The following is a 27,910-nucleotide window of genomic DNA, read 5'->3' as shown; positions in this document are numbered from 1 at the left end:
GGGCCTGGGGCCTCAATACCTTCAACTCTCTCTTCCTAAATATCTTCCTTCCCAAGCTCTTTGTCCATCCACCTCCAACTCTCTCAGGGTCCGTAGCTTCTCCAAGCAACAAGTTGGTGGTAGATCTTTCTTCGGCTGGGGCCTCACTCTGGAACAGCCTCCCTGAAACTTGAGAACCATCTCCGGTTCCGGAAGCACCTCAAAACCTTCCTTTTTGCTTCTGCGTTCTTTCCTCTTCTACCCTGCTGAATTCCTGGCTGAAACTGTAGTTATCGGGCGACCCTCTGATGTCGGGCCCAGGTCCCTCCCCCACCAGTTAAACACCTGCACTGCCTCCCTGGCAACCCCCGCTCTTGGGTACTGTTTTCTGTATCCCGACAGTCCCCCACCAGCACTTGCCACCAGCTGCCCTACTTCACATTTTTTTAATTTATTCTATTACCCCATGTACTGCACTGTCAACTCTGCACTTTTCCTCTTCCCCCCTCCCCTGCACGTGCGCGATCTGAATGACACTTGGCCTAGTAGGAGCGCTGTCTCTGGCTTCCATCTGTTCCCCCCTCCATTGCTGCATCGTGCCTTGAAACACTTGTGTATAGGCGCATTGTAAATGCCATATCATATCGGTGCAGTTTACTTCAGGGTGCAAAGCACATCAAGCGATAAGCGAATCAGAACAGCGACCTACAGGAGAAGTGTTATCCTATATGTGTACGGAACATCGTTTGGAGAACGTGCACTTCTACTAATACTTGGCAAAATATTTCTCCCATAGCATGACTTTAGTGCTAGATCGGAATTCATAATGTAATTTATACAAAGATAAGCTATTAAGTAATTATTCTAATAAGCCGTACACATCTCGTTAGTGGATTTTAAAAAAACAGCATGTGTATTATCTATGCACGTCTTTAATACCCAGTAATATCTGTATTTCAAGGAGATACAATTACCATATGCTAATATGTCTGGATAGGAGATACAGATCCTGTACCTTTCATTAACTTCAGAAATTGCGTTTGCTGCTAGATATTGAAGCCTTATATAAGACTGAAAGGGGCATTGCCACAAAGCATTGACCTTATTTTATTGATCTCTTGCTACAACCCTGCTCTTTTCCTTTGGTGCCTTTTGAAGCATTGTTGGCATTTCACTGCAGCCTTAAGCAATCGTCCATATTTTAGGATCTTTCTCCAATGTGGAGGCTTGTTTTCAAATAAACTGGTGATGTCAACTCCTCCCCCATATATAAACAAAGCAGCATGTGGTTTTATAATTGGTTTGAACACCTTGAGTGCCACTGCCAGGCACGCAGACTGTCAGGAATATGATTATTCCTATTGGAAACTAGGATGTGTATACACACATCCTTAGACAAAATGTTCCGTATATGTGTGCATTTCTGCGGCTTGTGAATCTGCTTAGATCCATATGCTTTGCACAGGCTGACATCTAGTGGTTGGTGCAGAATATTACATGTTTTTTCAAATTCGAAAAATGGGTGTTGACTCCTATCCAACGTGTATGGATACCCTTGATACTTATCGTGTCAATGTCCTTGGATTGTTTTTTCCGCCATTAAGGTTGGAGGCTAAACACGGAGTCTCCGTAAACAAGCCTAAACCATCAAGGCCAAATCGAAATTCACTTCACCAGAGATCAGCATAGAATAGGACAGTGAGTGAGGCTGCGTTTTCGACACCAGACGCTGAAAGGTGCATCATGCCGAAAGGCGATGCACTAGTGTGAGGGCTCAGCTACACTTTCCAAAAAACATGTTCAGAGAAAGCCTTTAACCCCCATCATAGTTTCACCTACACCCTATACATTTAGTTAGCCCGTTTTTTGGCTACCCAATGTAGAACACACCATTTAATTTCTCCCCTAGATGCAATATCCGGTTCTCTTGGAAGGACACTCATGGAGTGTGCAATAGCTGTCTTCCAAGGGATCATGATGAGACTCTGTGCAAAGACTGCAGGTTTTTTAAACCGAAGGAGTGTTGCACAAAAAGGTGGGGAGCCCATGCAATCGAATGAAGCTTGAAAATAAGGCTTTCACCATTTCATATATATTGCCTTTTTGTCCTGGTCTTGCTCTTTTCCACACCCAAGTGATTTCTTAGCCAAGGAGAAACCTTGTAAAACATTAAAACACTTTATTTTTAGAATCCTTTCCGAAGATGCTGTCTCAATCTTTTGCAGAGTGGAACTGTCCACACCACACACTGCCAATACTCCTTGCACTGTGAACCTAGCTTCTTCTTATTGTTTAGTTATGATGTAAGGGAAACGCCTTCTGCGAACCATTCCTTTCTTTTAAACATTTAGTTTGAAAGTATACATGTTTATTAAAAAAATAGATCTATGGTGGGTCATCAAGTAAACATTTATTGATTACAAAAAATACTGATGAACCCCATAAGTCAGTGTTTTTAATTTTTTTATTTTTTTTTGGATCAGGAATTTTTGGTGCTAATCCAACAATTCAGCAACAGAAATTCTAAATGGACTTCTAGTGCGCGTCTGCCATAGGTGGACTGGTGGAGGCGTTTGAATTGGAGCTGTACTTGGGAATAGAAGTGGGAAAAAAGCACAAAAATAAAACAAAGGAGATGACCGGGAAAAGAAGATGGACATGGCCGAGCAGAAAAGAGGGTTTTCTGGAACCCCTCATTTTGAACATATTGGGTGAGAGAGGAGTAGAACCAAATGAAACGCATCCCAAAAGGAAACCAGAAAAACTTGGCGTGATCTTTAAAAAAAATGTTGATTGGGCATACTTGACAGTTGCCAATATTATCTTTCAGCTCTTACTGTATATATAACATGTTGGGAAATGCGTAGTCAACATTGTTACTGCATTCGTGTTCTGCATTTTCTTCAGTGGTTTGATATTTTGTAAATGTGTTAATTGGGGAAAAAAGCTCAATAATGACACCCACACTTTCTGTGCTTTGTTCTAGGACTATGGAACCTAGTCTCCCTATTTTCTAATCTTTGCCTGTTTGTGTTGATGCCATTTGCCTTTTTCTTTCTGGAATCTGAGGGATTTGCTGGGCTAAAAAAGGTAAAGAACTTTTATCTTATTTACATAGTTATCTGTTACAAAGCGATATAGAAAGCAGACCCCAGTCCAAGAATGAAAAGCAAACCCCAAGTAATTACGTTTCCTGCTCTAATTTTACCTTTAAAGGGATATTTCTTCTTAGCATGTGCAAAATTAGAATATTCTTGGGATATGTAATTTTTCAGTGCAGGCTTCCTTTCAGAGTTTATGAAATATGTGCAAGTCTTCAAGATAGTTGATTTAAATGCAATCATGGTGAGTGCCTCTTATTGTTTTGTTATATTCCACTAATTGCTACCAGTGTGGAGCTTTTCCAACTTAATGTGCAAACACCTTCATGGATTAAATGATGCTCTGTGGAAAATACTCCTTTGCAAACTACCGAATCTGGTACCAGTGTTTTGGTGGACAGTATCCTTTTCATTGCAAAGACACTAAACTCAAAAAAGCACAAAACATGCACTGCCTGAGGAACCGCCACTCTAATGAAATGTAAGACGATGGCTTTCCCTTTGGATGATGATGCTCTCGGCAGACACTCGTTTATGTTCAAGCTTTTATAGCACACTGTCTGTCCCAAAATTACAGGATGCCTAAACATGACCCCTTGTTGTTTTCTTCCCACCCGTCATTGTTGTTTAGAGCTGTTTTCTTAAGACTATTACTTTGCTTCTCCTTTTCCACAGTATTCTGCCAATATGTCAACCAGCCATGCTAGCACACAAGTCTACTTTTGAGCTGAAATGTTCAAGAATGGTGATCTACCAACATAGGCCAAGAAGGTGTAGTTCTTAGAGCAGTCATCAAGATGAGGATTTTTCCCTTTTAGACCATCCGGTTGGGCCAAAAGGCTGCTACCAGGATTAAAAGGCCACACTGCTAAGGTGATAAGGACTTCATTTAATATCATTACTAGTTCATGTAAAGTATATTTCTCTAATAGTCCAAGCCTCCTTCTGGGACTATAAAAAGAAAAGCCAGCAGGATTCAATTAATTCCTGGGAGGACGTAAAAGAACCTGGAAAAAGGAATCTGAAGCAAAGGTTCTGTCGAACAAACCATAACAATGGTCCCAGATGGAAGCTTCGCACTCTCCAGAAAAGCTGAAACGGTTGTGAAGCTTTGAAACATTGCAAATGCCTAGCTTTGAACTCTGTATGGCCTGCATGCCTTGTGTGCCCTAATCATGGAATCTGTGCGCATGAGCAAGTACTGTTTATGGTCCACCTGCTCTGCCGCGCACATGCCCCTCACTCTTAATGCGCCGGATGCATGTCGCTTGCACCATCTCGAATGTCTTTCTCCTTTTCGTTGAAGAGTGTTTGCGCAAGGCAGATCAATCAGACCTTAGTTCACAGCCCTTCCTCAGTGGTGCGACTCTGCTGTATGTTGCTTAGAGATTAGGGTCAAACGCATGCTGCTGGAACCCCAACTGTCCTGCTCCTCGACTTCTGCTGAAAGATCGCTGGAGTAGTCTACTCAAGAACCGCGAAACCCAAAAAGCATGGGCGATGGACCCTGTTCTGTAGGACACATTGAAGGCCCTCCTGCCATAGATTTAGCAATAATCTGACGCTATGTTTGGATCCTTCATATTACTTTCCTTTGGTGCGACAAATCTTATTCTTGTTTTCAGTTTAACACGCGGTGTACCTTCTTTCTGCCACAGTCCATTCTTTGGCTCTCATTCAGAGCGATTTTGCAGAGATCATTACCTAATAAGGTATCGGAAATACCGTAAAAGTGAGATTGTAGATTTGTTGGACTGCTATGCTTGACCCCTGACCCAAACCCCTTTTCTTTCTCTCATTGTCCTCTAGCTGCAGCACACCCTTTTATGCCAAGCGATGATGCACCCAGCTTTGTGAGACACTTGGAGGAACCCACACTACACCTTTTCTTTCCTGCTCCCTATCTCATTACCTTTCCCATGAAGACCCCCTTCAGGGTGTGAGCATCATTCTGAAACCAGTTAATGGGGCTGCCACAGCACTAGTTCAGCTGTGCGAGTACAAGGGGAAATGTATTTTCTGGCCTCTGCCAGTATGTGCTTTGAGAGAAGGGTTTGATACTTTTTGTAGACAATGGTATTGATTTTTCAAAGAAACTACCAGGGATTGTGGTCACTGCCACACCTTGGTTGTTGCCAGAAAGTCCAGATGGAACCTCTGAGCGCAGAGCACCAGATGCCGTTAATGTGGTTTGAGATGGCTCTCAGCCTGCCAACATACTAAGTAAGCTAAAAGGTGCTTCTGGCATTTTCATATCTCGGGACGATCCTTCTCTGGATCAAAAACTTGTGCCTCCCATGGCACTTACTAGATTAAGGTAATGAGTGGCATCCCCAGACTGCCCCCTCCTTATGTGCCAATTCTCTGATCCTTGTTTCATACATTGGGCAATGTATCTACGATCTGTTGATTTTAGTACTTTGTACAGTGCAGCCCAGCAGCACAAATTGTATCTGCGCGCAAGATCTATATGAAAAGTCGCAATCAAGCAGAAGGAGAAAGGTTGTCAAAACAAAGTCTTTAAAGCATTAGGGATCTAGAAGAGATTATCAAGAACCTCTCGTTCCCTCGTATCATGTATCTGGATTTGGGAATATTTAAGCGCCCCAAACGCTGACAACAAAAGATCTGAGCTTTCAGAAGATACAATCTTTTTAGAAAGAAAATCAGGAGCCAGTCCATAAAGTCACTTAAAAACCAAACATAGAATCTTAGTGTTCCCTATGCTGGATGTGGAGCAAATGAAGAGACTGTCTAGTAGCTAAAATACAGTGAGCGTTAGTCCACAAATGTCTAGTGGCAGAATTTCTTAACGTCCTGCAACTGGTGCAATTGGTAAGCCGGTAAACCAGCGTACAAAGCATTCCTATAATCTATTCTTCGCCCCTCATGCGGAGCGGTGCTGTACGTGCATGTGTTGGGGCAGTCTGGGCATTGCCAGTAACAGTAGAAATCAGTTAGAGAGACTGTGAGCTGCTCTGGTACTTCTATTCTGAGTTTCAGAGCCATGAAAAAACATCCAAAACGCCCTCCTCTGCAAAATCTCCCTACTCCAAACCAAAATCTCTGCTAAGAAAATCAAACTTGCCCTGGCTGTCCAGATCCCCGGCCTGCAACCCACACCTTCTAGCCCCACCTCTGGGTTCGAATTCATGATGCTTGTAACAACCATTGACACCACCAAAATCATCATCTGCCCAGGCTCTCATATAAAAGACTGCGCCGAAGAGCATGCCCCCCTTCATTACAGCACTGATTAAGAACTCCTCATCTGGCAAAGTACCAGAAAGCCTTAATGAAGCATGCTGTAACGCTCACCTGACTCCCATGGAGGCGCTGGCCTGGTTCGCGCTGCTGTGACCTCTTCTAAGGTGATGCGCAGGGTTCGGAAGACGGACTGGACCGGGCCCCCAAAATCTGGCTTGTCTGGCTCGCAGAAGTATCCTTCTTATGGTCTGGAAGGGCGAGCTCTCCATCCTGCTTCTGATGCAGGGGCGCATTGGTATCCAGTTACTTCACTGGATTTTCGGATTGGTGAGAACCAAACTTGCTTGGCTTCCAGGTAAGTTTTTTGATAAGAGGTTCCCCTTGTGTCCATGCATTATTGTACTAATGCTAGTGTCTTTTTCCCCATAGGGGCCGGGGTACGGAATGCCGGGGAACAGGCACCAACCCGAGATGAGGGGTGAAATCCTTGTAGAAATCAGGTAAGTCTTTAATGAGCGTTTTTTGGTAATGTCTTTTCATTCGCTCATTAACGCTGATGTCTCTTTTTCCCCTTAGGGGCCGGGGTCCAGAAATGCCAGGATGCGGCGCGGACCCGAAATGAAGATGGAATGAATCAACAGGTAAGTCTTAACATGGAGGTTTAGCTTTCCTTATTCCCTTCTCTCTCTCACCTTTTGTTCTGGTCTTTTTCTCCCTAGGCGCTGGGGCGTGACTGCAAATCCGGATGATCGCTGCTGAACATGGAGGTGCCCTGTAAAGGTGAGTGGAATGCGGCGCTGCAGCGATCGACGCGATGAGCTTTTAAATAAAAGTCTTCCTTTTCAGGATTGTCGGCGAGATGTCTCCGGGATGCGGATTTAGCAGGTAAGGACTTTTCCTTCTTCTGTTCTCTTCTTCTCTTCCTTTGCAGGTGATCCAGGATGCTGGCAGGCGTGGCAGAAGTCAGGATGCAGGAGCAGACATGGTGAGCGTCCAGCTGCTAGATGCAGAACAACGCGAAGCACGTGTGGCTGTTCGGGTGGGGTTTAAATAGCCTTGGAAGAAGTTCCAGGTATGTATCCTTCCTCCAATCGGGTATGTATCCTTCCCCGACCACGCCCGGATGGTAAATTAGTCCCACAGGTAAAGTAGTTCCTTTCAGGCCTCAAGGAGGCCGGGATCCTGCAGCATGGTCTGCATCAGGTAAGTGCACCCAAGCACTCCCATAATGAACCTGGCGCCATAGGCGCCAGGACACTGTCCAAAGGGCCCCTATATGGGGTTGCTGGGTCCTTCCTTGGGGACTGGATGTCCGCTTTCGGGGACGCAAGGCTTGAACCGGCTCCCCAGGAGCGGGCATCATGACACATGCGTACTCCCACTTCTCATAAAGCCTACACTGGACCGAATGTCCCTACCAATTAATGCCCCATCACAACGGTGCCCTTCCTCCTCAAAATACTTGATAGTGGCCTACTTGCAAATTGAAAAATACTTGAAACTCACAACCTCCTTGGCCTTTGCCAGTCGGGCTTCCGCCCTGGTCACAGAACGGAAACCGGCCAAATGGATGAGATTAAAGACAAGGGTAACTTGGCCATCCTCCTCCTATTCTACCTCTCAGCAGCCTTTGACTTGGTAGATCATAATATACTGTGCCAACACCTAACCCTAGCTGCCCACTTTGCGGCCAAAGCCATAAAATGTATTCTTTCTTGTCCAACCGCACAATGAGTGTTCTCAACCACCGCGGCAGCACCCCCAGTCACCTGTGGAGTGTCCCAAGGCTCTTGTGTCTCACCAACACTCTACAATATCTTCACCAAGCCACTATTCGACCTCAAACTGGGTGCCACATACACCAACTATGCGGATGACACCCAAATACTCCCATCACTGGCAATTATGACATCGACTCCAAAGCACTAAGCCAAATATACCAAACCATCTATGCTTGGATTGCGCAACACGATCTCTGCCTAAATGATGGGAAAACAGAACTACTCCTCATTGGCACATAATCTCGGCTAATTAACCTATCTGACTCTTATAAAGCCTTTGCCATCAACAAACATCACGGTAGCTAAAGAGGTAAAAGCCATAGGAGTATATCTAGACTCCTCACTCTCCCTAACAAGGCAGTTAAACGCAATCGCATCAGTGGCAGCCTACACTGCCAAACTGTTCAACACTTGCAGGCCATTCCTCACTAATGATAACTGCCTCACCCACGCCAGAGCCCTCATTTTGACTAGGATCGACTATTGTAACTCCTTCTTTGCAGGATCCAATTCGCGCAATATCAACAAATTACAAAACACCCAGAACAATGCTGTAAGAGCCACACTCAACATCCCTAAAAAAGATCACATCTCAGCTAGATAAAATATCCACTGCCTTTCTGTCCGGGAACGCATCACATTCAAAACATTATCTCTAACCCACAAATGCCTATCAAATAGCGCCCCGATTTACCTAGCTAGAAAAATCTCCAAGGCCTAATCCAACAGACCCACCCGATCTGCATATTTGTGCCTTCTAGCCATGCCTAGATACAGGCGACAAACAGCTGGAGGCAGCAGCTTCCCAGTGATTGTGCCCAAACAATGGAATGCCCTACCCTTAGCGCTTAGATCAGATCCTTCCCATTGGTCCTTCCGCAAAGGCCTCAAAACCTGGCTCTTTTCCCAAGATATCTAGATGAACGGCAATCATACTCATTCACATCCAGCTATTTAAACTTTGTACCTGCAAATTATCTGTAACCAATTGCATTGTCACCTGTAAGAACCAAACAACATGCTGATGATTGGTGGCAAATATGTTCGATGGGTCAGATGGACAACTAATGTTTGCCCTGGTAGTATTTCTCAAAGAACTAAAGGAACGTCTCGCTTCCAGGGGACTGGAATTGAAACTTCATCATGAGTAAACTTATATATGTAATTGAGAACTTAGGGTTTAAGTTTGTATGGGCTTGTTGATGTGGACAAGTGATGTAATATGATGTGGGGTCTGATTGACTTGTTTTAAAGGTTTATATAAACCATAAAAAATAAAAATAGTAACCAATTGCAACCACTATGTAATGCATACAACACACTTTACATGCAACCATAACCTATAACCTACTGCATTGTGTAACTACTGTAACCATCACCTATATGCAACCTAGCACCAAGGTGCCTCCAGGTGAAGTGTGCTCTATGAATGTCAAAATAAATAAAATGAAAGAGGAAAGAAGGAGCATTTAAATTTCATATGCTTGAGGGGTTTGTGACTGTAAACTGCAGCATTACTATTTACTAACATTTCAAATACTTGGGGTGAAGGGAAAGGGATAGGAAACAGGTAGTTGAAGGTCCTGCCTGTGACTAATCCAGGGAATTCGTCCCCATTATGGGGTACTGTTAAGTCAATGACTCAGGCGGAAACTGAAGTTAAAGCTTAAATACCGTTATGTAAAGGTTAATTCTCAAAGAAACGACCCCAGGTGGGGACGACTCAACCGTGCTGCTCAACTAGCATCAGTACCGCCTCACCATTCTACCTCAGAACCTGGAGTGTTGGTCAGTAAATAGCAACCATGGTTCCAATGTAGCCAAGGCTTGTATGATGCAAAATTGACAACTTATGTACAAAGAGATATAATAATAATAATAATAATAATAATAATAATACGATGATGTGATACCTATCCTAACAGGTACATTTACCTGCCCAGCCAGCAGAACTCCCCTACATCACCAAACTGCATTCCAACAGTTACAAGCAGAATGGCTGTGCTGGTTATGCTGAGCGCTATTCCCTTGCATTAAAACTGCATTTTGCAGTTACAAAAAGAATGTCTGCGCTGTCTTTGCGAAGCACATATGGGGTGAGATGGAACATGGAACACCCAGAGAATGGCTGCCTGTGTTTTCTTCATGTGCACCAAAGAAAAGAATTCAAAGGCAGCGCTGCTATGCTGCCAGCTCAAAACTTCCCACTTAAACAGAAAATGTTACGCTTTTAAAATGACTGTGCACTGATGCCCTTTCAATCTTTTCAACATTACACAGTTTGGTTCCAGTAAGACACATCCATGTTCATCCATATGCAGGGTGTACACCAGCAAATGGCATGTTGTCAGGCAAAATCTCTGAAAGAGCAGAGAACTTCACTCCAGGCTGTACGACAAACGCTTTACTTTTTGCAACAAAATAACACAGGCAAACCCTTCACAAGAAGCCCTCTCTCGCTTTGCTTATGTTAGTTTCAAAGGACCCTTGCATTGAACAGATTCCTGTGTAGTAGAAATTGGCTAAGGCCATGGAAATGCTCAGAATACAGATGTGAGGAAAAAAAAAAACATTTTGTAAAGGGACATTTAAGGAATATCAACCCACGTGTAAAATGGTGCTTTTTGGGGGTTTGCTTTAATATATATATATATATATATATATATATATATATATATATATATATATATATATATATATATATATATTCCCAAAAGACTTGCTTTTTGGTTAAAGAAAGACAAATAAATAAAATTACTGTGAGGCCAGCAGAACAGGTTTGGCAGGCCCTAGCTTCAAAGGGCCCTGCCTTTCCTGGGAACAGAATCCCTGTCCCCAAGTGGACCAGCGCCCTGGAAACTATGAATGGGCCAAGGGGGAGAATCTAGCACCCTCGTCAGACGAAGCAGCACTGCTCCAGCCTGAGACAATTGACTGCCAGGGCACATTGGTTTGAATTCCTGGTGACCCCTCCCCTCAACTTAAACTGAAGGACTTCAAAGGTGAATCCATGGCAACACTGGGCCAAACTGACCAGAGCCTGACATTTGGCTGTGGGCTGGAAAGGAATGCCATTATTTGGAAAACAATGCCTGCCCAGTTGATTTCAGAGACTATTCAGTTTGACATTTATTTCAGTAATCAAAAGACATATTAATGTGAAATTATGACCATTTAAATGTCAGGTTTGCGCCATTAAAATAAGACATTGTAGGTTTTCCTAGCATGTTGGGGGCGTAAACGCGAGGAAAATGTTGATTCTGGGGAAAAAATACATGGTACAACTTTGAAAATTAATGAGAACATGACCAGTGATCATATATATATATATATATATATATATATATATATATATATATAGATATATATATATATATATATAGATATATATATAGATATATATATAGAATTTTAGGTGAAATAATTTCCATGTAAATGGCAAAAGATTGCCAGAATAACTAAACTGCATCGCACCGTCTTGGGATTTGGATCAGCATGTGTCTTGTAAAATATGTAGTCTGCCCGTATAAGTTTCCTGATGACATTTGTAAATATGAGTGTTTTGTTCCAGAACTGATTTTGGCAAAAGTAACTTTGGTAGAACAAAGTACATTGTAAAAAACACCCACCATAAAACTGAGTCACCTCCTTCAGTCCAATCTGCTTCCAGGGAAGCAGTGACATCTACAGCTGACCTATCCGATTTTAAGAGGTGTCCGGCTTGAGTCTGCCCCATAGTAAAATCCTGTGATGTCATGCTCCTTATATTAAGGGGAGGCATAGGGAGCTCTGGACTCTCTTCTGACTTTTCCAGCTCCCGTGCATCCAGAGATCCAGACATTCCAGATTCACTCTGCAAGATTCCAGATTCCACTGCCAGGCCAGAGCTAACTGACCCTATCCAGGCAGAACCACTCACCCAGAAAAGCCCCCACAAAAATCCCAATAATTCAAGGAGAGCCCAGCTGAGCACGTCGCTATGCAGTGTCCAGAATAGGCCCAGCTGTCCCCTTCTAGGAGAGCCCGCCGCTGTGTGCATTGACCAGATCTTGCCTCGCTGTCCAGAAACCCTGTCTGCTGTCCAAGCTACCCCATTCAAGTGCTTGTGAGTATTTCCCTTCCCCAGTAACCACAAACTGCATACCTTGCTTTGTTCCCTTGTATTAGGTCCAATTCCATAGAGATCCTATAACTGCCCTAGCGAAATCCTTTAAATTGTCAGACTCCTCTGTGTACCTTGTTCTTAGGAAAATCTGTAGTGATCTCCATGTGTTAGCGCTGTTCTTTCCAATCCTTTTAGTCCGTGGTATAAGTCCCTAGTACTATTTTGAATAAATTAATTAATTCCAACATAAAGAGACACACAGCTTGAAGGGGTTAAAACTGCTGCTTAACCCTTTTCACGGGCAGAGTTTCTCTTCTTGATAATCTAGTCACGAAAATATAGTTTTAGTAGAACTGGTCCTTTTCCTTTTGAATTCGATTTTCCCTGTGAACTGCTTTCATTTTAAAAACGATTTTTCCTTTCCCTTCAAGAAATCTCATAATGTCATCCCTCCAGAGTAACCCTTTCATTTCCATATTATACCAGTGATGTGCCTATATCCCTTAGCATCAAAACCACATTCCGATTTTGTCGGTTTAACTAATTTTCAAAGCCGTTTTGCCATTTTAACCGTGAAACTAAGCAAATGCAATTTCTCCACGTGTGATTTGGCTGCACTGTGTTTTTCCTTCCAAAGTCGATTTTCTGAACTGTATGCCCGTTGTTAGTACATTGCCTTGTAGTTAGCTAGTGTTCTTACATCTTTGATACTGCTATACTCATTTCTACCTCATTCATTCAACCGAACATGTAAAAAAAGTATTTAGTAATTCCGAGTGTTATTTTGCTAATTTTCAAATGTTTTCAATCCGATTTTGTCTCCAATTCAGAGGGGGAAGGTCGGATTTGCACTCCGTTTGTTGCCTAGTATACCTGACTCCTTGCTACTCCTTTGTACCCATATAATTCGGTTAACAGGGGTTTGAGGGAGCGTTGCAAGGGGAAATCCTAACTGTGGTGCTATCAGAAAACAATTCCCAAAAAGTTATCTTGCCTTTATTCAATTGTGCATTGTATATCTGATGTTAAAAGGTCAAACTAAGTGTATTCTATCAATTTACAGTGTAATTATCACCACACTGGTGATTGCTGGCCTATATTAAATTTGTGTGATTTTCATTGGAATTTAACAATAAATATTGTATTATTACACTAGTTCATGGTCCATTGCTACCCATGGTGTTTGTAAAGGTGGGTGTGAGACGGTTGGGTGCCTTCTCAAACTGAATTCGGAATACATAAAATAAGTGTTTTAATTGTGCGCTGCATCCCCGGCCAGTAGAAGGAGTGTCTTTGAAATCCTTAACACCGTTCCCCGCAACCCCTTGGGGACTAGGGAGATGAGCCTGCTAAGCCTAACATCCTAGGGGACAGGGCAAGTGGGATCCCACTGGGCTTGACCTCCTCTTGGAGGACAGACCATCCCTTAACAGGTTTCTCCAGCATGGGGTCTGGCATAGATTCACATGCTCATGAATATTCCCTGTCGTCACACTGGGAATCCTCGGAAAAGAAAACAGTTTCACTTTCACTTACAAACTGTATTTTTCCTCTCAACCAATCAATGTCCTCTGCATCATACTGCCCCCAATCAATGACGGTCCTCTCCCTAAGATCCACCCCTGGTGGCCATCTTCAGATTTTTACTGCACACCTCAGTGTTGGGAGTCCTCTTAGTGCTCTCTTCCTACATAGTTTGAGTTTTTAGTAAAATTTGAGAATTTTGACCTTTTTCTTTATCGTTCGACCAGAGGTCGACTACCAGTAACGGGTATCCACTTTCGGCAAAGATCTTACTTCATCAAGGATCTTTCATTGGATCAGGGAAGGCCCAGGCTTGGGCCTACTTCATGCCTTTTCCACCCTGACCAAAGAAGTGATGCCTCTTCAAACTTTGTGCGAAATTCGGACTAAGGTATGTTTTCATGGAGGATTGACGCCACAAATGTCTTTACTGCCTGCCTCTGGGCCATGATGAGCAAGGAGGCAAGGTCTGCTGTATTTTTTGATGAAGACCAACAAGGACTGCTACACCAGGCTTGCAGCGTGGTTACAATCGGGTAAGGCCTCTGATACAGCCTCTGGACATGTGCATGCATCTCCCAGAACCGGTTAGTCCACCGATCGAACTCCCTCAGATAAATGGTTGAGGTCCTTTGACGACGCCCTGCGCGGCAGTCTGAAAGAAGGCAAGTCCACAGGCCACGGATCCCACTGGGTTTGCCACGTTTGCGGGTCCCGGCTCGGGAAGGACTAGGTCGCCATCACCGACCACATCCACTGTGCGCTTGCCGACGAGGGTCACGCAATCGTAGTTGGCAGCCGACAGGGCGACGAAGGAGAGATCCAAGGCGACGCCTTCTATGCCTCCATCAGCGTCACAACCAGCCAAGACAACACCTTCCACAATTGTATCGTCAACTACCACATCAGAGACTGCTGGTACCACTTCGACAGCCCTGTCGACGACCACTACTGCTTCTAAATGAGGGCAAATCACAAAGGTGGTGCCCACAGTGAAAGCAACAGCTACTCCGTGGGTATCCTTACTGGCAAGGCGTGAGGTAACTTCCACGTCCTCTGAGAAGACCTCTGGAATGGAGCCAGCAGCCTCTACCTCCCAGAAATCTCAGGAGATGTGAGTGAGTAGGCCTCAGACGATAAGGGTACACAAGAGGTAGCTGAACCAAGTGTGCCGGTGCACATTTACACCAGCTCTGATAGTGACTACCTGCCCGAGGGCTACTATTCAGACCACGGAGGCCAGGGACCCTCGTAGAAAGGGAGGACCCCAAGGGACGAGCCATGCTGCGTACCTCTCCAGAAGAGGTGAACCAGCCTGGAGCCTCCTCTTGCTACACCTCAGACCTGAAGAAACGTTTCGCTGGACATTGTAGCCATGCTGCACACGCTGGTATCAGAAATTCAACAAAAGCTAGCGCCCACACCGGCTCTGCCCCGCTGGGAACTCCTCCAAGGACACTTTCAGGAAGTCTAATTGCAAGCATAAGTCAAAGGACTTTGTGGGTCCGAGGCGCCATCCAACACCACTGCCTCCCCACCTCGAGTGTAGACCCCGACAGGGGACCCTGCCACAGACACGAATACGGGCATGGATACAACGGCTACCGTGCCGGACACTGACGATTTCATACCAGCGGACGGAGAACCAGCAGGCGCGGATGACCCATACAGGGCCTCTCCACCAGATGAGGTTGGCTCCTTCAATTCAATGATATGCAGGGCCTCCAGACATTTTCAACTAGTACCTGTGGAGACAAAAAAGGAAGGTTTCCTTAATCAGCATCGCAAGTCCAGACGGAGGACCATCATGTCTTTTGCCTTGTTGGACGATCTATGGGATGAAAGCCTAGTGCTCTTGAAGAATCGGAGCACTGCCCCACCCAAGCGGGATGGGCTCGAGAAGAAATACAGAGTCTCAGACTCTGCCCCCAAGTGCCTGAGGTCCCAGCCATCACCTGACTCAGTGGTCTCGGCCGCAGCCAGGAAACGCTCTGCAAATCTGTCATCCTCATCCTTGGTACCCCCGGACCAGGAGGGGAAGAAACTGGATGCTATGGGGGAAGAGGAGTATTTAAACGGCTGCAAGCACCATTAAGGCTGCTAATGCGCTGGCCATTTTGTCACGCTACGCCTGGGAGCTCTGGTATAAACTAGGCCCTATTCTGGACTTCCTACCTGATGGAGTTGTTCCAGGAAGGGGAGGTGGGCTCAGACCATACCATCACTGTGGCTGTGGACATCGCGGACACTGGTTTCTTTTAGATGGAAAACGGAGTGTGTCTTCGTCGGCAGGGATAGCTGAAAGCCACCAACTTCAGGCCGGACATTCAGTCTAAAGTATTGGACATGCCATTTGATGGGGAGAACCTGTTTGGCAAAGTGATCAATGAGTCTATTCAAATAATCAAGACTGACACAGAGACAGCGCATTCACTGGGCACCCTGCAGCAACGTCAGTCATTGTCCTCTTGTCCCTCAAGGGGCAAACCTAACAGGTTCTACAAGAGCTACAGCACCTTATCGGCAGTCTTCCCGCTCTACGACACAGGAGGCATACAGAGGCCGCTCGCAGGCTTACGGCAGCAGAGGACAGCAGTCTCACCCGCCCCCAGGGCAGGGACCCGGTACCTAAGCAGGCCTGAACCGGCTGTAGACTCGAGCACCGACTCGTGCTCCCTGGTGGGAGGCCACCTGGTGAAGTTTGTCAGCACGTGGAAGACCATCACCACTGACAGATGCATGCTGGACGATCTCTGGCAGGGGCACACCTTGGAGTTTCAACGAAGGTGTCCTTGTTTTCCCCCCGTAGCTTAAAAAGAACAGCATGTGGCGCAGACACTACAGAATGTCCAGGCCATGTGAAAACACCTCTGGGGCTCCCGGGTGTACTCCAGATACTTTCTGGTCCGAAAGAAAACAGGAGGCTGGAGACCTATCCTGGACCTGCGACGCCTAAACAAGTACCTGAAATCCCAGAAGTGCAGGATAGTAACTTTGCAGCAACGGCAACTTCCTGGCATCTCAGGACCTAGAGAACGCCTATTTCCACATCCCCATCCATCGTAAGCACTGCAAGTTCCTGCGGTTCGTGGTCCAGGGGCGGCACTATCAGTTCAAGGCCCTTCCCTACGGCATGAAATCGGCCCCAAAGGTCTTCACAAAGTGTTTGGCTCCAGTGGCAGCACATCCTCGTCTCAAGGGCATCCATGTGTACCCTTATCTGTATGATTGGCTGGTTGATCCTGCTCCCATGCTCTGTAGAGCCAGCACACGGCGAGGACCTTGTGTCTGCTGACAGATCGGGGATTCTCCATAAATTATACAAAGTCCTGCTTGGAGCTATCGCAGAACACTCTGGTCCTGGGGGCGTGACTGAACATAACTTGCCTGACGGCTCCCTGTTTTGCTTCATCTTGGCCACGTGCAGAGATCGTGCGCTTCCGCTTTCCGGACCCTTGCAAAAGGACTCGGGCAAAAAATGCAAATAAAACGTTGGTTATAATATAAATGGCACGTTCTAGGCCCTTTATTAATTTATAACATACAGAAAGAAGAATAAACACATAATCAATTATACATAGACAAAGAGAAAATTAATCACTGTTAGTATTGTTGCTTAGTCCCACAGCAGGTAGGCGAAGAGACTGATTGTTTTAACGGGATCTAGAGCAGAGCGTCCTCCCTCTCAGCGAGACTGTATTACCGGGGGTCCAAATATTAACTGCTTTTCCAAGAGTAAAACCTCTCCTCTTTTTTGGGGCAACTTTCGATCCCCGCCTTCATGGGTTACCATGCTGCCCTCGGCCAAAGAGCAGACAATAAGCCTGAGGCCAAAAAGAGTGGAATAGTCCAGTTAAAAGCAGAAAAAAAACTGCTTCTCTCCTTGCTTTCTTTCCCATTGCCCCTTATCACTGCACCTGCATAGTGGTCCGACTCCCTTTCTGGCTTCTTTCAGTGGACAATACAACAACCATTATCCTCGGCTTGGTCATCTGACATAAATATGTGCCCTTGTCTTTTCTGCAGAAATACATGTTTACTTGCTGAGTCCGTGAAAACGTAGGCTTACATTGCAAATTCATTGCAGTAAATGGAAGTGCATATCCAAGATGGCCACGCTTCGGCGCCATGTTTTCTAGCTCATTTTGCACACGCAATACACTCCTTCGGAAGAGAGGGTGGTAGCCATCCTGGGTAAGGTGCAGCACCTGTTCCCTGTGCAGTCGGCTACCTTGCGAGCTGTCAAGTCGCTGTTGGGCATGATGTCCTCTTGCATCAACCTTGTCCCTCTTTGCACACTACAGATGCCTCTCCAGGAATTTCTGGATGCGAGATGGCTGCAAGTCTTGGGGTCCTGGACGGGCAAGATTCTCCTCAACTAGGAGTTCCGACAAGCAATACAGTGGTGGGGTGTGCGCTCCCACCTCACCAAGCGGCCCCATTCCATGTCCCTCCTTACCAGGTGACAGTCACTGCTGATGCCTCCCTGGAAGGTTGGGGAACTCATACCGGATGGCTGCATGCCAGAGGCCTCTGGCTGCCAAAAGAAAAGACCCTTCACATCAACATCCTGGAGCTTCGGACAGTCTTTCTGGGCCCTCAAGTCTTTCCTGCCGTCGATGAGGGGCAAGGTGGTGAGGAGCTTCATGGACTGCACCACCACCATGTTCTACATCCGGAAGCAGGGCGGCACATGCTCTCAGATCTGTGGCGCTGGGCCATTTGTCAGGACATGTCTCGTCCCCTTTCAACTGGCGGGCATAAAGAAGACCATTGCAGACTCCCTCAGCAGGGAACTAGATTCTTGCCACGAGTGGGAGCTTCGCCAGGACCAGGTGGATCTAATATTCCAAGAATGGGGTTAACCCCAGATCGATCTCTTCGTGACAGCGATGAATTCCAAGTGTCAGAAGTTCACCAGCAGGTTCCCACAGCCAGGGAGCATGGGGGATGCGTTTCACGTTACCGTGGGAAGGACTATTTCTATATGCTTTTCCTCTGTTTCCGCTCCTGCTACGAGTGACCAGCACACTCCGTGTCGCTGCAGAATAATACTAGTCGTCCCGGCGTGGCCACGACAAATATGTTAGCCAGACCTGCTACGTTTGTCAGTGGTTCCGCCCATCAAGCTGCCACTACTTCCGGACCTTCTGTCCAGAGAAGGAGGTGCGATTCTGCACCATGACCCAACGTTGCTGAACCCCGGGGCCTGGCTCCTGAAGCTCTACAGTTCCGACATTATTCTTTGCCTGCGGAGTGTAAGGACATCCTCGCCAAGGCCAGGGCCTCTCCAACGTTGACTTTCTATGGCCATAAGTGGAGGCGTTTCTCCATCTGGTGTCGGACACAGAAGATTACCCCTCTGCGTGTTACGGCTTCACAGCTCCTTCCATACCTGCTTTCTTTGGCCAAGGCTGGACTGGCTCATTTCTCTATCACGGTGCACCTGGCCCCCATATCCCGTTACACCAGGGCGCCAGGTAGGCCTTCTCTGTGGTCACACAGACTCGTCCAGGAGTTCTATTCAGAACTTGTTTCCACCAGTGAAGGCTCCTACTCCAGCTTGGGAACTCGGTGGGGTTTTGACTAAGCCTATGGGGGTTCCCTTTGAGCCTATGCATCGGGCCCGGCTCAAGTTTCTTTCGTAGATGACTGCTTTCCTCGTGGTGCTTACCTTGACCACACGGGTCGGGGAGATCCGGGCCCTGTTTTGCAAGCAGCCGTACTTGTCCTTCCACACTTCAAGGGTGATAATGCGTACCCACCCCACTTTTAGGCCGAAGGTGCCTTTTGAGCTCCACCTCAACAAGCCTTTGGTGTTGCCAGTCTTCTTCCCGAATCAGTCTACAGCGGAGAGGGCTTTGCATTCGCTGGATGTTGCTCATGCCTTGAGGTTTTATGTGGCATGCACAAACAGCTTTCGGAAGACTTCTCAGCTGTTTGTCAATTTTGGCCCTGTGAATCACGGAAAGGCTCTGTCGAAGGCTTTCATCTCCAGATGGCTTTCCGGCTGCATCATGCACTGTAATCGGCTGGCTAACTGACCCCTTCTAGGCCAGCCGAGAGCCCATTGCACCAGAACCATCTCTGCATCAACGGTGTGCCCCTGCTCCACATCTGCAGGGCTGCTACGTGGAGGTCCACGCACACCTTCACAAGGTTCTACTGCACCCACAGGGATTGCTGGGAGGAGTCCTGAGTTGGCCAAGCAGTGCTACGCAACCTGTTTGTTTGTTGTGAGTCTGTTCCAGGGGTGAGTATTGCTTCTGTTGAGCCTTGCCACCTCCTGTCGTCGTGTATATGTACTGCTGTGTAATCGTTCCTGACCTCATGCTGGAGAAGGTTTAAGCTACTTACCTGTAACTATTGTCCTCCAGCATAGGCCTGGCATGGATTCACATGCAAACCCTCCCTCCTTCCCCTCAATGGCTCTTCTTGGGTCATACTGCCACTTTATGCGCTTACCAAATCTGAATATGGCCATCAGGGGTGGTGCTTAGGGAGAGGACTGTCATTGGTGGGGGACAGTATGACCCAGAGGAAAGTGATTGGTTTAGAGGTGAAATAGTTTTAAAGTGAAACTGAAACAGTTCTTTCTTTTACAAAAGATTCACAACCTGACAACGGGCAATATTCATGAGCATGTGAATCCAAGCCAGACCCATGCTGGAGAACAATACTTAAAGGTAAGTAACTTAAACCATATATATTAGCTGCCTGGGACAAGGGAGGATGGTTTATTGGCTCTTTGGGGTTCCACCAGACAACTATGGAAATGTTCATAAAGAGGTAGCTGGTATGGTTTCTGACCCTTTACTGTTGCCCTCATTGTATGACATGTAGGTCCAATGGACTGTTTTGGGCGGAGCTTAAAACGGGGCCTGTGAGACCGACCAGGAGAGCGGCATGGAAGCCTGCAGAGCCAAGGTGCAGAGGAGGGTCCATCCCCTTTGAGGCAGTCAGAAAGCAGTCCCACGCAGATGGCGTGGAGTGCGGAGGAGTGAGAGAGCCCCCAGAACGCTGCTACCTGGAACCAGGCCTGGAGCTGCAGAAGGTTGGCCCCACCAACAAGCGAAAAGCCACAACCGCACAAAACGTGGTCGACGGGCGCCGGCTCACGCACCTACTGGAATCAATGAAGCCCATGCAGTGACAGACAGAAGAGGATTCAGGACCGCGCTGCTGCCTTTCATGTGGAAAACCATTGTAGCAATTCAGGTACATGGTGCGTTCAGGGAACCAGGAGGAGGGCGAAAAGGCCTGCCCATATCCCAAGCCAGGGGGAGAAGCTAAAGAGCCCACGAGGAGCTGAGGTACAAAAGAGCCTGAACTGGGGCGAGAACCCATAAGGCAACCAGCCCAAGAGCGCCTGAGGAATTAGATAGTCTGAACTGGGATGAGATGCCACATACCCTAAGCAGGGATGAGAAGGCAAAGATCCGAGAGGGTGAGAAAGAACAAACTGCCCAAGCAGGGCCGAGAGAACAGATACCCCATGCGGATGGGAAACCAGAAACCCCAGGGCGGGCAGAGAATCCATTGGGCACCGAGTAGGCCCACCTGTAGATCAACCCCCAGAAAGGGTGTGCAACCCTAGGCTCCAGGGATGGTTTGGAGCCAAAGAGCTTTCGAATAAAGCAGGACGAGGCCTGGATAAGGACATTTGAGAGGTCTTTGCTTTATACAGAACTAAAACTGAGAAGCATGCCAGGAGACCTTGAGGCACTGATTACACCATTGTATATCGGACAGGGAGCCCCAAGGAAATGTATTGAACCTTATGTTGGAAATGCTGATCGGGAAAAAGTCCCATAGACATTGGCTGGTGACAAGTCTGGAATCCTGCTTAGAGCAGGACATCCTTCCATAATCCTTGGACAATTTAGGGTGGGCCAAAAACGAGCCAACAATATACCATTTGGGCAAAATGCCTTCTGGGATTTTGTATTCTGATTTTTCTTTGTAGTGGTAGGGCTAGGATTAGAAACCCTATCCCTTTCCTCTCTCACTATTTTCCTATGCTAAAAAGTAAGGTGCACATCCATTGGTGGTCGGATTTCTACTTTAATGTTCTCGCCTCCAATGTTTGTCTCTTATCAGTAAAGAGAGTTCTGATTCGGCCAAATGGTCGATCAATGATTAAAAATATATATATATATGAGTGCCCTGCTTTTTGTGTGTGAATGGGGCACTCAGATGTATATTGATTTGTATATTTAATCAAGCCCTTTTATCATAAATATAGTAGGTCTTGGGGTCTGGGTCATCAGTCCAGAACTACTTATTAAAAGACCTACTACATATGTAGAATAGCAACACAGGGCAAACTAGCTATTGCAAAGGGACTTAGATGTAGCAATAAACCCTCCTCAACAAGAATTCCTGTCAATTGTGTGTTATAAGTATCGGGGTATAGACAGGAGGAGAAAACCCGTTGACTCCATTTATATTCAATTCAGGGCTAGGATTGGGTCAGTTTGTTTCTAGATAGCAGACAGACTTCACTTTGTACCACATCGTGACATGCACCCTTTTATCTTCCTTTTTTCTTGGCAAAGGGACGAGAGTGATAGGGCTAGTACAGAGTTTGGGGAATATAATAAAAGCTACAAAGTTTAAACCACACGGGCCATTTCGTAATAAAGTTTAGAATGGGGCAGCAAATTATTCAGAAGTAGCGAGAAGGGGTACTCGACGTGCAGGGAGAATCATATAAGTGTTTACAAGGCGAAGATGATACAGAGAGCATTTACGTCTCTATTGTAAAATCTGACGAGAGCGACAGGGGAAGTTGCAGAGTGCCTATAAATATTAAATAATTACAGCGGGTTATTAGTAGAGGCTAGGCTGCTGAGATATATGGTCAGGCTGGACTGCCTGATTATTGGAAATTCAATGAGTGGGTTAGTAAGAAATGTAAGGGCAGGCTGCTCATGTGTTTCAGTTTGATCAAGAGCTGAAAGGGCGAATTAGGAGTCAGGCAGGAATTACTTTTTTATCAAGGGACTAGGGTTGGTCTGAGGATCAAGCAACTCCCACATCTCAGGTGTTTGGCGGTGAGGATCTTTGTTACGCTACATTTAGGAAAATAAAACTGAAAAGAGAAACTGCTGCCACCGGTTGATACCTAGGAGGTAACTGATTCAAAACCTTATAGTATCAAGCTATACGTTGAAATGGTGATTAAATCAATGCCAAATTCAAATGGCAATTCTACATAAAACTGATATATTGCTATTCAAAATTAACTCTGCATGGGAATAGTACAAAGCATTTTAAGCTGTATTGCTCACACATTTTCATATTTAGTGTTGTAGATGTATATCTACAGGTGTTCAGTATATTGTAATTGTCCACAAATGGCAATAGGATGGATACATAGCCCATAAATTGTGCAGAAGACCCAGTATAGGGACAGATGTGAAGACCTCGAGCTGGCCATCACAAAGACCCCAAAGTGAGAAAGGAAAGTAAAAAGACAGATAATTCTTTAATAATGAGAATATATACATAAACTGTACACATAAGGGGCCTCTAATGTCTTACAAATTTAGATCTCCATTAGTTAAATTAGAAAGGACCGTGGTATATTATACATTATACCTCCTAATTCAGCTCAATGTGCTGAGTGCTCTTTCCCTTGATGCGGGGAAAATGTGGTTCAAACAGGGTCTACCAACGCAGTCTGGGGTAATTCCTTAACAAGAAGAACAAACGAACAGAGTGTCCGTGAGTTGCAAGATGGGTCCAACAGCAGGACCCCACGGCAACCCAGCTGGTATCGCATTTCAGCGGCAGTAAAAGAATTGTCCGCCATCTTCGTCAGGGCGTGGTTTCAGGACCCTGTGGAGTGCATATAAAAGGGGAAAAAAAATGTGTAAGCCAATCTTAGTGTTGCATGTTTAAATTGGGCACCATGGTGGATTACTCTCATGGATAAATGTAAAGTACTCTAATAGTTTGGGTAAACAGCCGACATGCTCAGTGTCACAAAGCTTACTGGGAGTCTGTGATGCCCTTTGTCTCACAAATGAACCAACATGGGCAAAAGATCCACTGCACTACATTTAGATGCAGAAAATATATGCTTAATGCCAGGCAGACTACTGGCAGTCCTGAGATGCTCCAACCTCGTGTTGCTCATTGCCTGAATGGCTAAGTCATTGGTAATATGCAAAACACAATGTTAAAAGATCTTTGCACTCTTAACTATGGTTGGGGCAGGTAACGAGCAACAATGCATGTGTTATTACTTTGTAGATAATGGAAAATATCCCTTCCTTGGTTCTACACTCTGTCATAAAAGTAGTGAAGGTTCCTCATTCTTCCAAGATATGTGGCTTTGTAAGACTTAGATGAGCCTAGGTGCTCTGCTGCTACTACAGTGGCAATTTGGTGCAGTACAAAAGGAGATTAACGTAACGCCATTTTGAGATGTCTAACCTAATTTATCAAAGTACATTACATTGCATCTCATCCTTTCCTTGAATGCCTTGAAAGTGCCTCTTGGGCCAACCGGATTGCTAGTCCAAAGCGATGGTGTTTTAAGGGCCGCAATACTCCAGTCCCTCACAGGGCAGTAGGGCCCGGGCACAGTCCATGTGGTGCTTGTGACTGGCCTTGTTGAGAGGGGATGAGAACCCTTCTCAGCTAAACATGGGGGTGGGGGAGTGAGTGAGGGAGGGAGGGGAGAGGGATGGGGCTAAAGTGGGAGAGAGAGACACTTCCTATCTCACTGCATCTAAATCTAACCCTGCACCTCCCTTAAGTTATGTTACATTGCATTAGTCACTTATAGGGTATTCATACACCACCGAATGGTTTCTTGGTGCTAAGCCTTGACCAGACATATAACGGGAAAGAGGTCTAACTGAGCTGAGAGAAGAGGCAAGTTTTCACAAACGGTGGAAAAATAAGGCAGCACGAAATGGGAAAGAAAGGTCACTGTTGTGGCAGAAATGGAAGTATGGAATGTTCAGAAAATAGCTTATGGAAAGGCAACGATCATTTAGCACTTGAATGCAGGTTGTGTTTACAGGACAACGAATCGCTTAAACACTTGGTGCTATTTTGCACCAAATTAAGATCGGAAAGGACAATTCACCTGGGCCCCTGGAGCCTAAACCACCCCTCCTTATGTGCAGATGACTGGTGGAAGCTGATGTTTCAGGGAACAGACTTAGAATTGGTACTTTCCTTAACATGGCTGCTGGAGATAATTGAAAATCGGTTGACATCAGCACAGTGAACAGATCTGTAAAAAGTAAAACTGTGAGAAACGTGATATAAACTAAGCCTCCTTCACCAATCAAGAACCCCAGAAGGTAAGTAGTTTACATGTAGGTTTTATTCTCTTAGTTAGTAAGTAGAGAAAGCACTGGGACATCCATCTGGCCCAGCAGCTTAGGTCCAACTGTCACCAGTAGAACCCTGCACACCAAACATACATCAGCATTCCACCAGAGTCCTAGTGACATCACCACACCAACACTCCACCTAGAATGTGTGTGACATCACCACCAACACAACACTCATAGCCATGATCAATCACAGCACAGATTATGACATATGTCCCTCTCTTCAACCAACACAACACTCATAGCCATAATCCCTCACAGCCCAGATATGACATATGTCCCTCTCTTCAACCAACACAACACTCATGGCCATCATCATGACCAGCACATATTATGACATATGCCCCTCTATTCAATCACACCAAACTATACCCATGGTAGAAACCCACCATAAGTGCAATTTACCAGAAACGTTAGAGCTCAGAAACCATTTTTACTCCCCCTGAACCCAAATCACTACACCCCAAGGTATAACCCAGATCTTAATGGAAAAAACCGAAAACTAACTCAACCACAAGCTCTCCCCAGAACCTGAGCCCACTCAGCTGCCAACCCGCTGAATGGACCATGACATGGAAGCACCAACCTCCGCTATCAACCAGCTGAATAACAACAATAACAGCACCTCACTGTCCCTAAAATACCAGCAGCACCTCACTGCCCCCAAAAACACCTCACAGCCCCTAAAACAACCAGACAGCACATCACTACCCCTAAACACCAGAACACCACCGGACAGCACCTCACTGCCCCCAATTTGACCCAGACAGCACCTGACTGTCCCTGAAAACACCAGGCAGCACCTCACTGTCCCTAACACAACCAAACAGCACCTCACTGCCCCTGAAAAGCACCTCACAGCCCCTAAAACCCCCAGACAGCACCTCACTGCCCCTTAAACAACAAAACAGCACCTCCCAGTCCCTGAAAAACAACATACAGCATAACCCTGCCCTCTAAAATATCCATCACCTAACCGCCCTTTAAATTAACCACGCAGCACCTCACTACCACTTTAAATACCCAAGCAGCACCTCACTACCCCCTTGAAACCTTAAATGGCACCTCACTACCACTTAAAACCAGCATGATCCACAGGTAACCGGGGAAAAGCACCTGGCTGTCCCTAAAAACACCAGACCGCCCCTAAAAACACCAGACAGCATCTCACTGCCCCTTAACCCACCCAACCACCTCACTATCCCTACAAAGACCAGACAGCACCTTACTGCCCCTAAAAACACCAAACTGCACCTCACAGTCCCTAACAACACCAAACAGCTCCCCCACTGCCCCTACAAACGACCATACAACACCTCACTGTCTCACACACCAAACAGCACCTGACTGTTCCTAAAACACCCGAAAACAACCGAACAGCACCTCACTGTCCCTGAAACACCAGCAGCACCTCACTATGCCACCCCAGAATCACTCCCTAAATTGAATATAACCGCTCCTGCCTTTCCTAAAACCTCCAAAACATAAGCACCTCACTACCCCTTAACACCACACTGAAACATCTCGATACCCCCTTAAACTCCAGGCAGCATCTCACTACCCTTAAGAACACCGAACAGAACCTCACTGCCCCCTAAATTGACCCAGACAGCACCTAACTGCCCGCTGGACAGCACCTCACTGCCCTTAAAAACACCATAAAGCACCTCACTACCCCTTTAAAACCACCAGACAGCACCTCACTGCCCCTTAAAACAACCAGACAGCACCTCACTGCCCACTAGACAGCACCTCACAGTCACCTAACCAAAAATAGACAGCACCTCACTGCCCCTAACATCACCTATGGCACCAACCATGCCAATATCCTAAATAGCATCTCACTGTCACCTAACAGCACCTCACAGCACCTCACTGTCACCTAAACCAAACATGGACAGCACCTCACTGCCCCTATATCACCTACGGCACCAACCATGCCAATATCCTAAACAGCACCTCACTGTCACCTAACAGCACCTCACTGTCACCTAAACCAAACATAGAGAGCACCTCACTGCCCCCCCAACATCATCGACTGCACCAACCGTGCCCATTTTTCACCTGACTGCCCTTACAACTGCATCACCTCACTGCACCTCCTGAAACCTAACACCATGAAGATGAAGCACCTCACTACCCCATAAACTACAACATGGACAACACCACGCTGCGCCTCAACCCAAGATATATATAAAGCACCGCTGCCCCTAAAAACACCAGACAGCACCTCACTGCCCGCTGGACAGCACACACAACCCCTAAAACTACTGTCATCGCCCACACATAACCAGGGGAAATGCCCCTGCGAAAAATTACCCACAATATGACCCAGACAGCACCTCACAGCCCGCTGGACAGCACACACTGCCCCTAAAAATACTGTCATCGTCCACACATACCCAGGGGAAATGCCCCTACCAACACGACAGACAAACACCGCAGGACAACATGAAAAACCCCACCTTAAACGATAAGGAAGTCAAGACCTTGGCGCTAAAGTCCCTGCGCCAAACCCCAACATGTCCCTGAAATGCAAAACCACAAAATACACGGCAAGTAATAGTAAATGCAGAATGGATGCAAGTGATATGGCGCTAACGTCCCTGCACCATCCCCCACCCACATGTCCAATTCAGCCAACCTGCAAAGCAAACTTTTCATAAACAAACATTACAATGTCCCATAGACCCCACACCCACAAGTCCATACTGAAAACCCAAAGGCATGTCCTAACACCAGGCCACCACATAAACACAACAGCAGTATAACAATTGACAGGCCTTACACCTCTAACATTGACCCAGGACCAAACCCAATTGTCTGCTAAACCCAGAGGCCACAACATGAACACAA

At 46.1% G+C, this 27,910-nt stretch overlaps 1 protein-coding gene across 4 annotated transcripts in view; it reads left to right on the top strand.

The window, feature by feature from the left end:
- LMBR1 (limb development membrane protein 1) overlaps nucleotides 1-27,910 on the top strand; it is a 1,168,513-nt gene that overhangs the window by 336,825 nt on the left and 803,778 nt on the right. For all 4 annotated transcript variants that reach the window (XR_011303315.1, XM_069647966.1, XM_069647967.1 and 1 more), the window contains exon 5: nucleotides 2,966-3,069. Coding sequence is in view for 3 of the 4 variants with exons in the window: in XM_069647966.1 (XP_069504067.1) it covers nucleotides 2,966-3,069 (104 nt within the window). In the remaining variant the exon portion in view is untranslated. The remainder of the gene's footprint in view (nucleotides 1-2,965; nucleotides 3,070-27,910) is intronic.

This window comes from Ambystoma mexicanum, chromosome 2q (assembly GCF_040938575.1).
Source record: "Ambystoma mexicanum isolate Mex_15411 chromosome 2q, UKY_AmexF1_1, whole genome shotgun sequence".
NCBI classification, from domain to species: Eukaryota; Metazoa; Chordata; class Amphibia; order Caudata; family Ambystomatidae; genus Ambystoma; species Ambystoma mexicanum.
The sequence above is the reverse complement of the archived record's forward strand: the minus strand, read 5'-3'. Positions and strand labels throughout refer to the sequence as shown.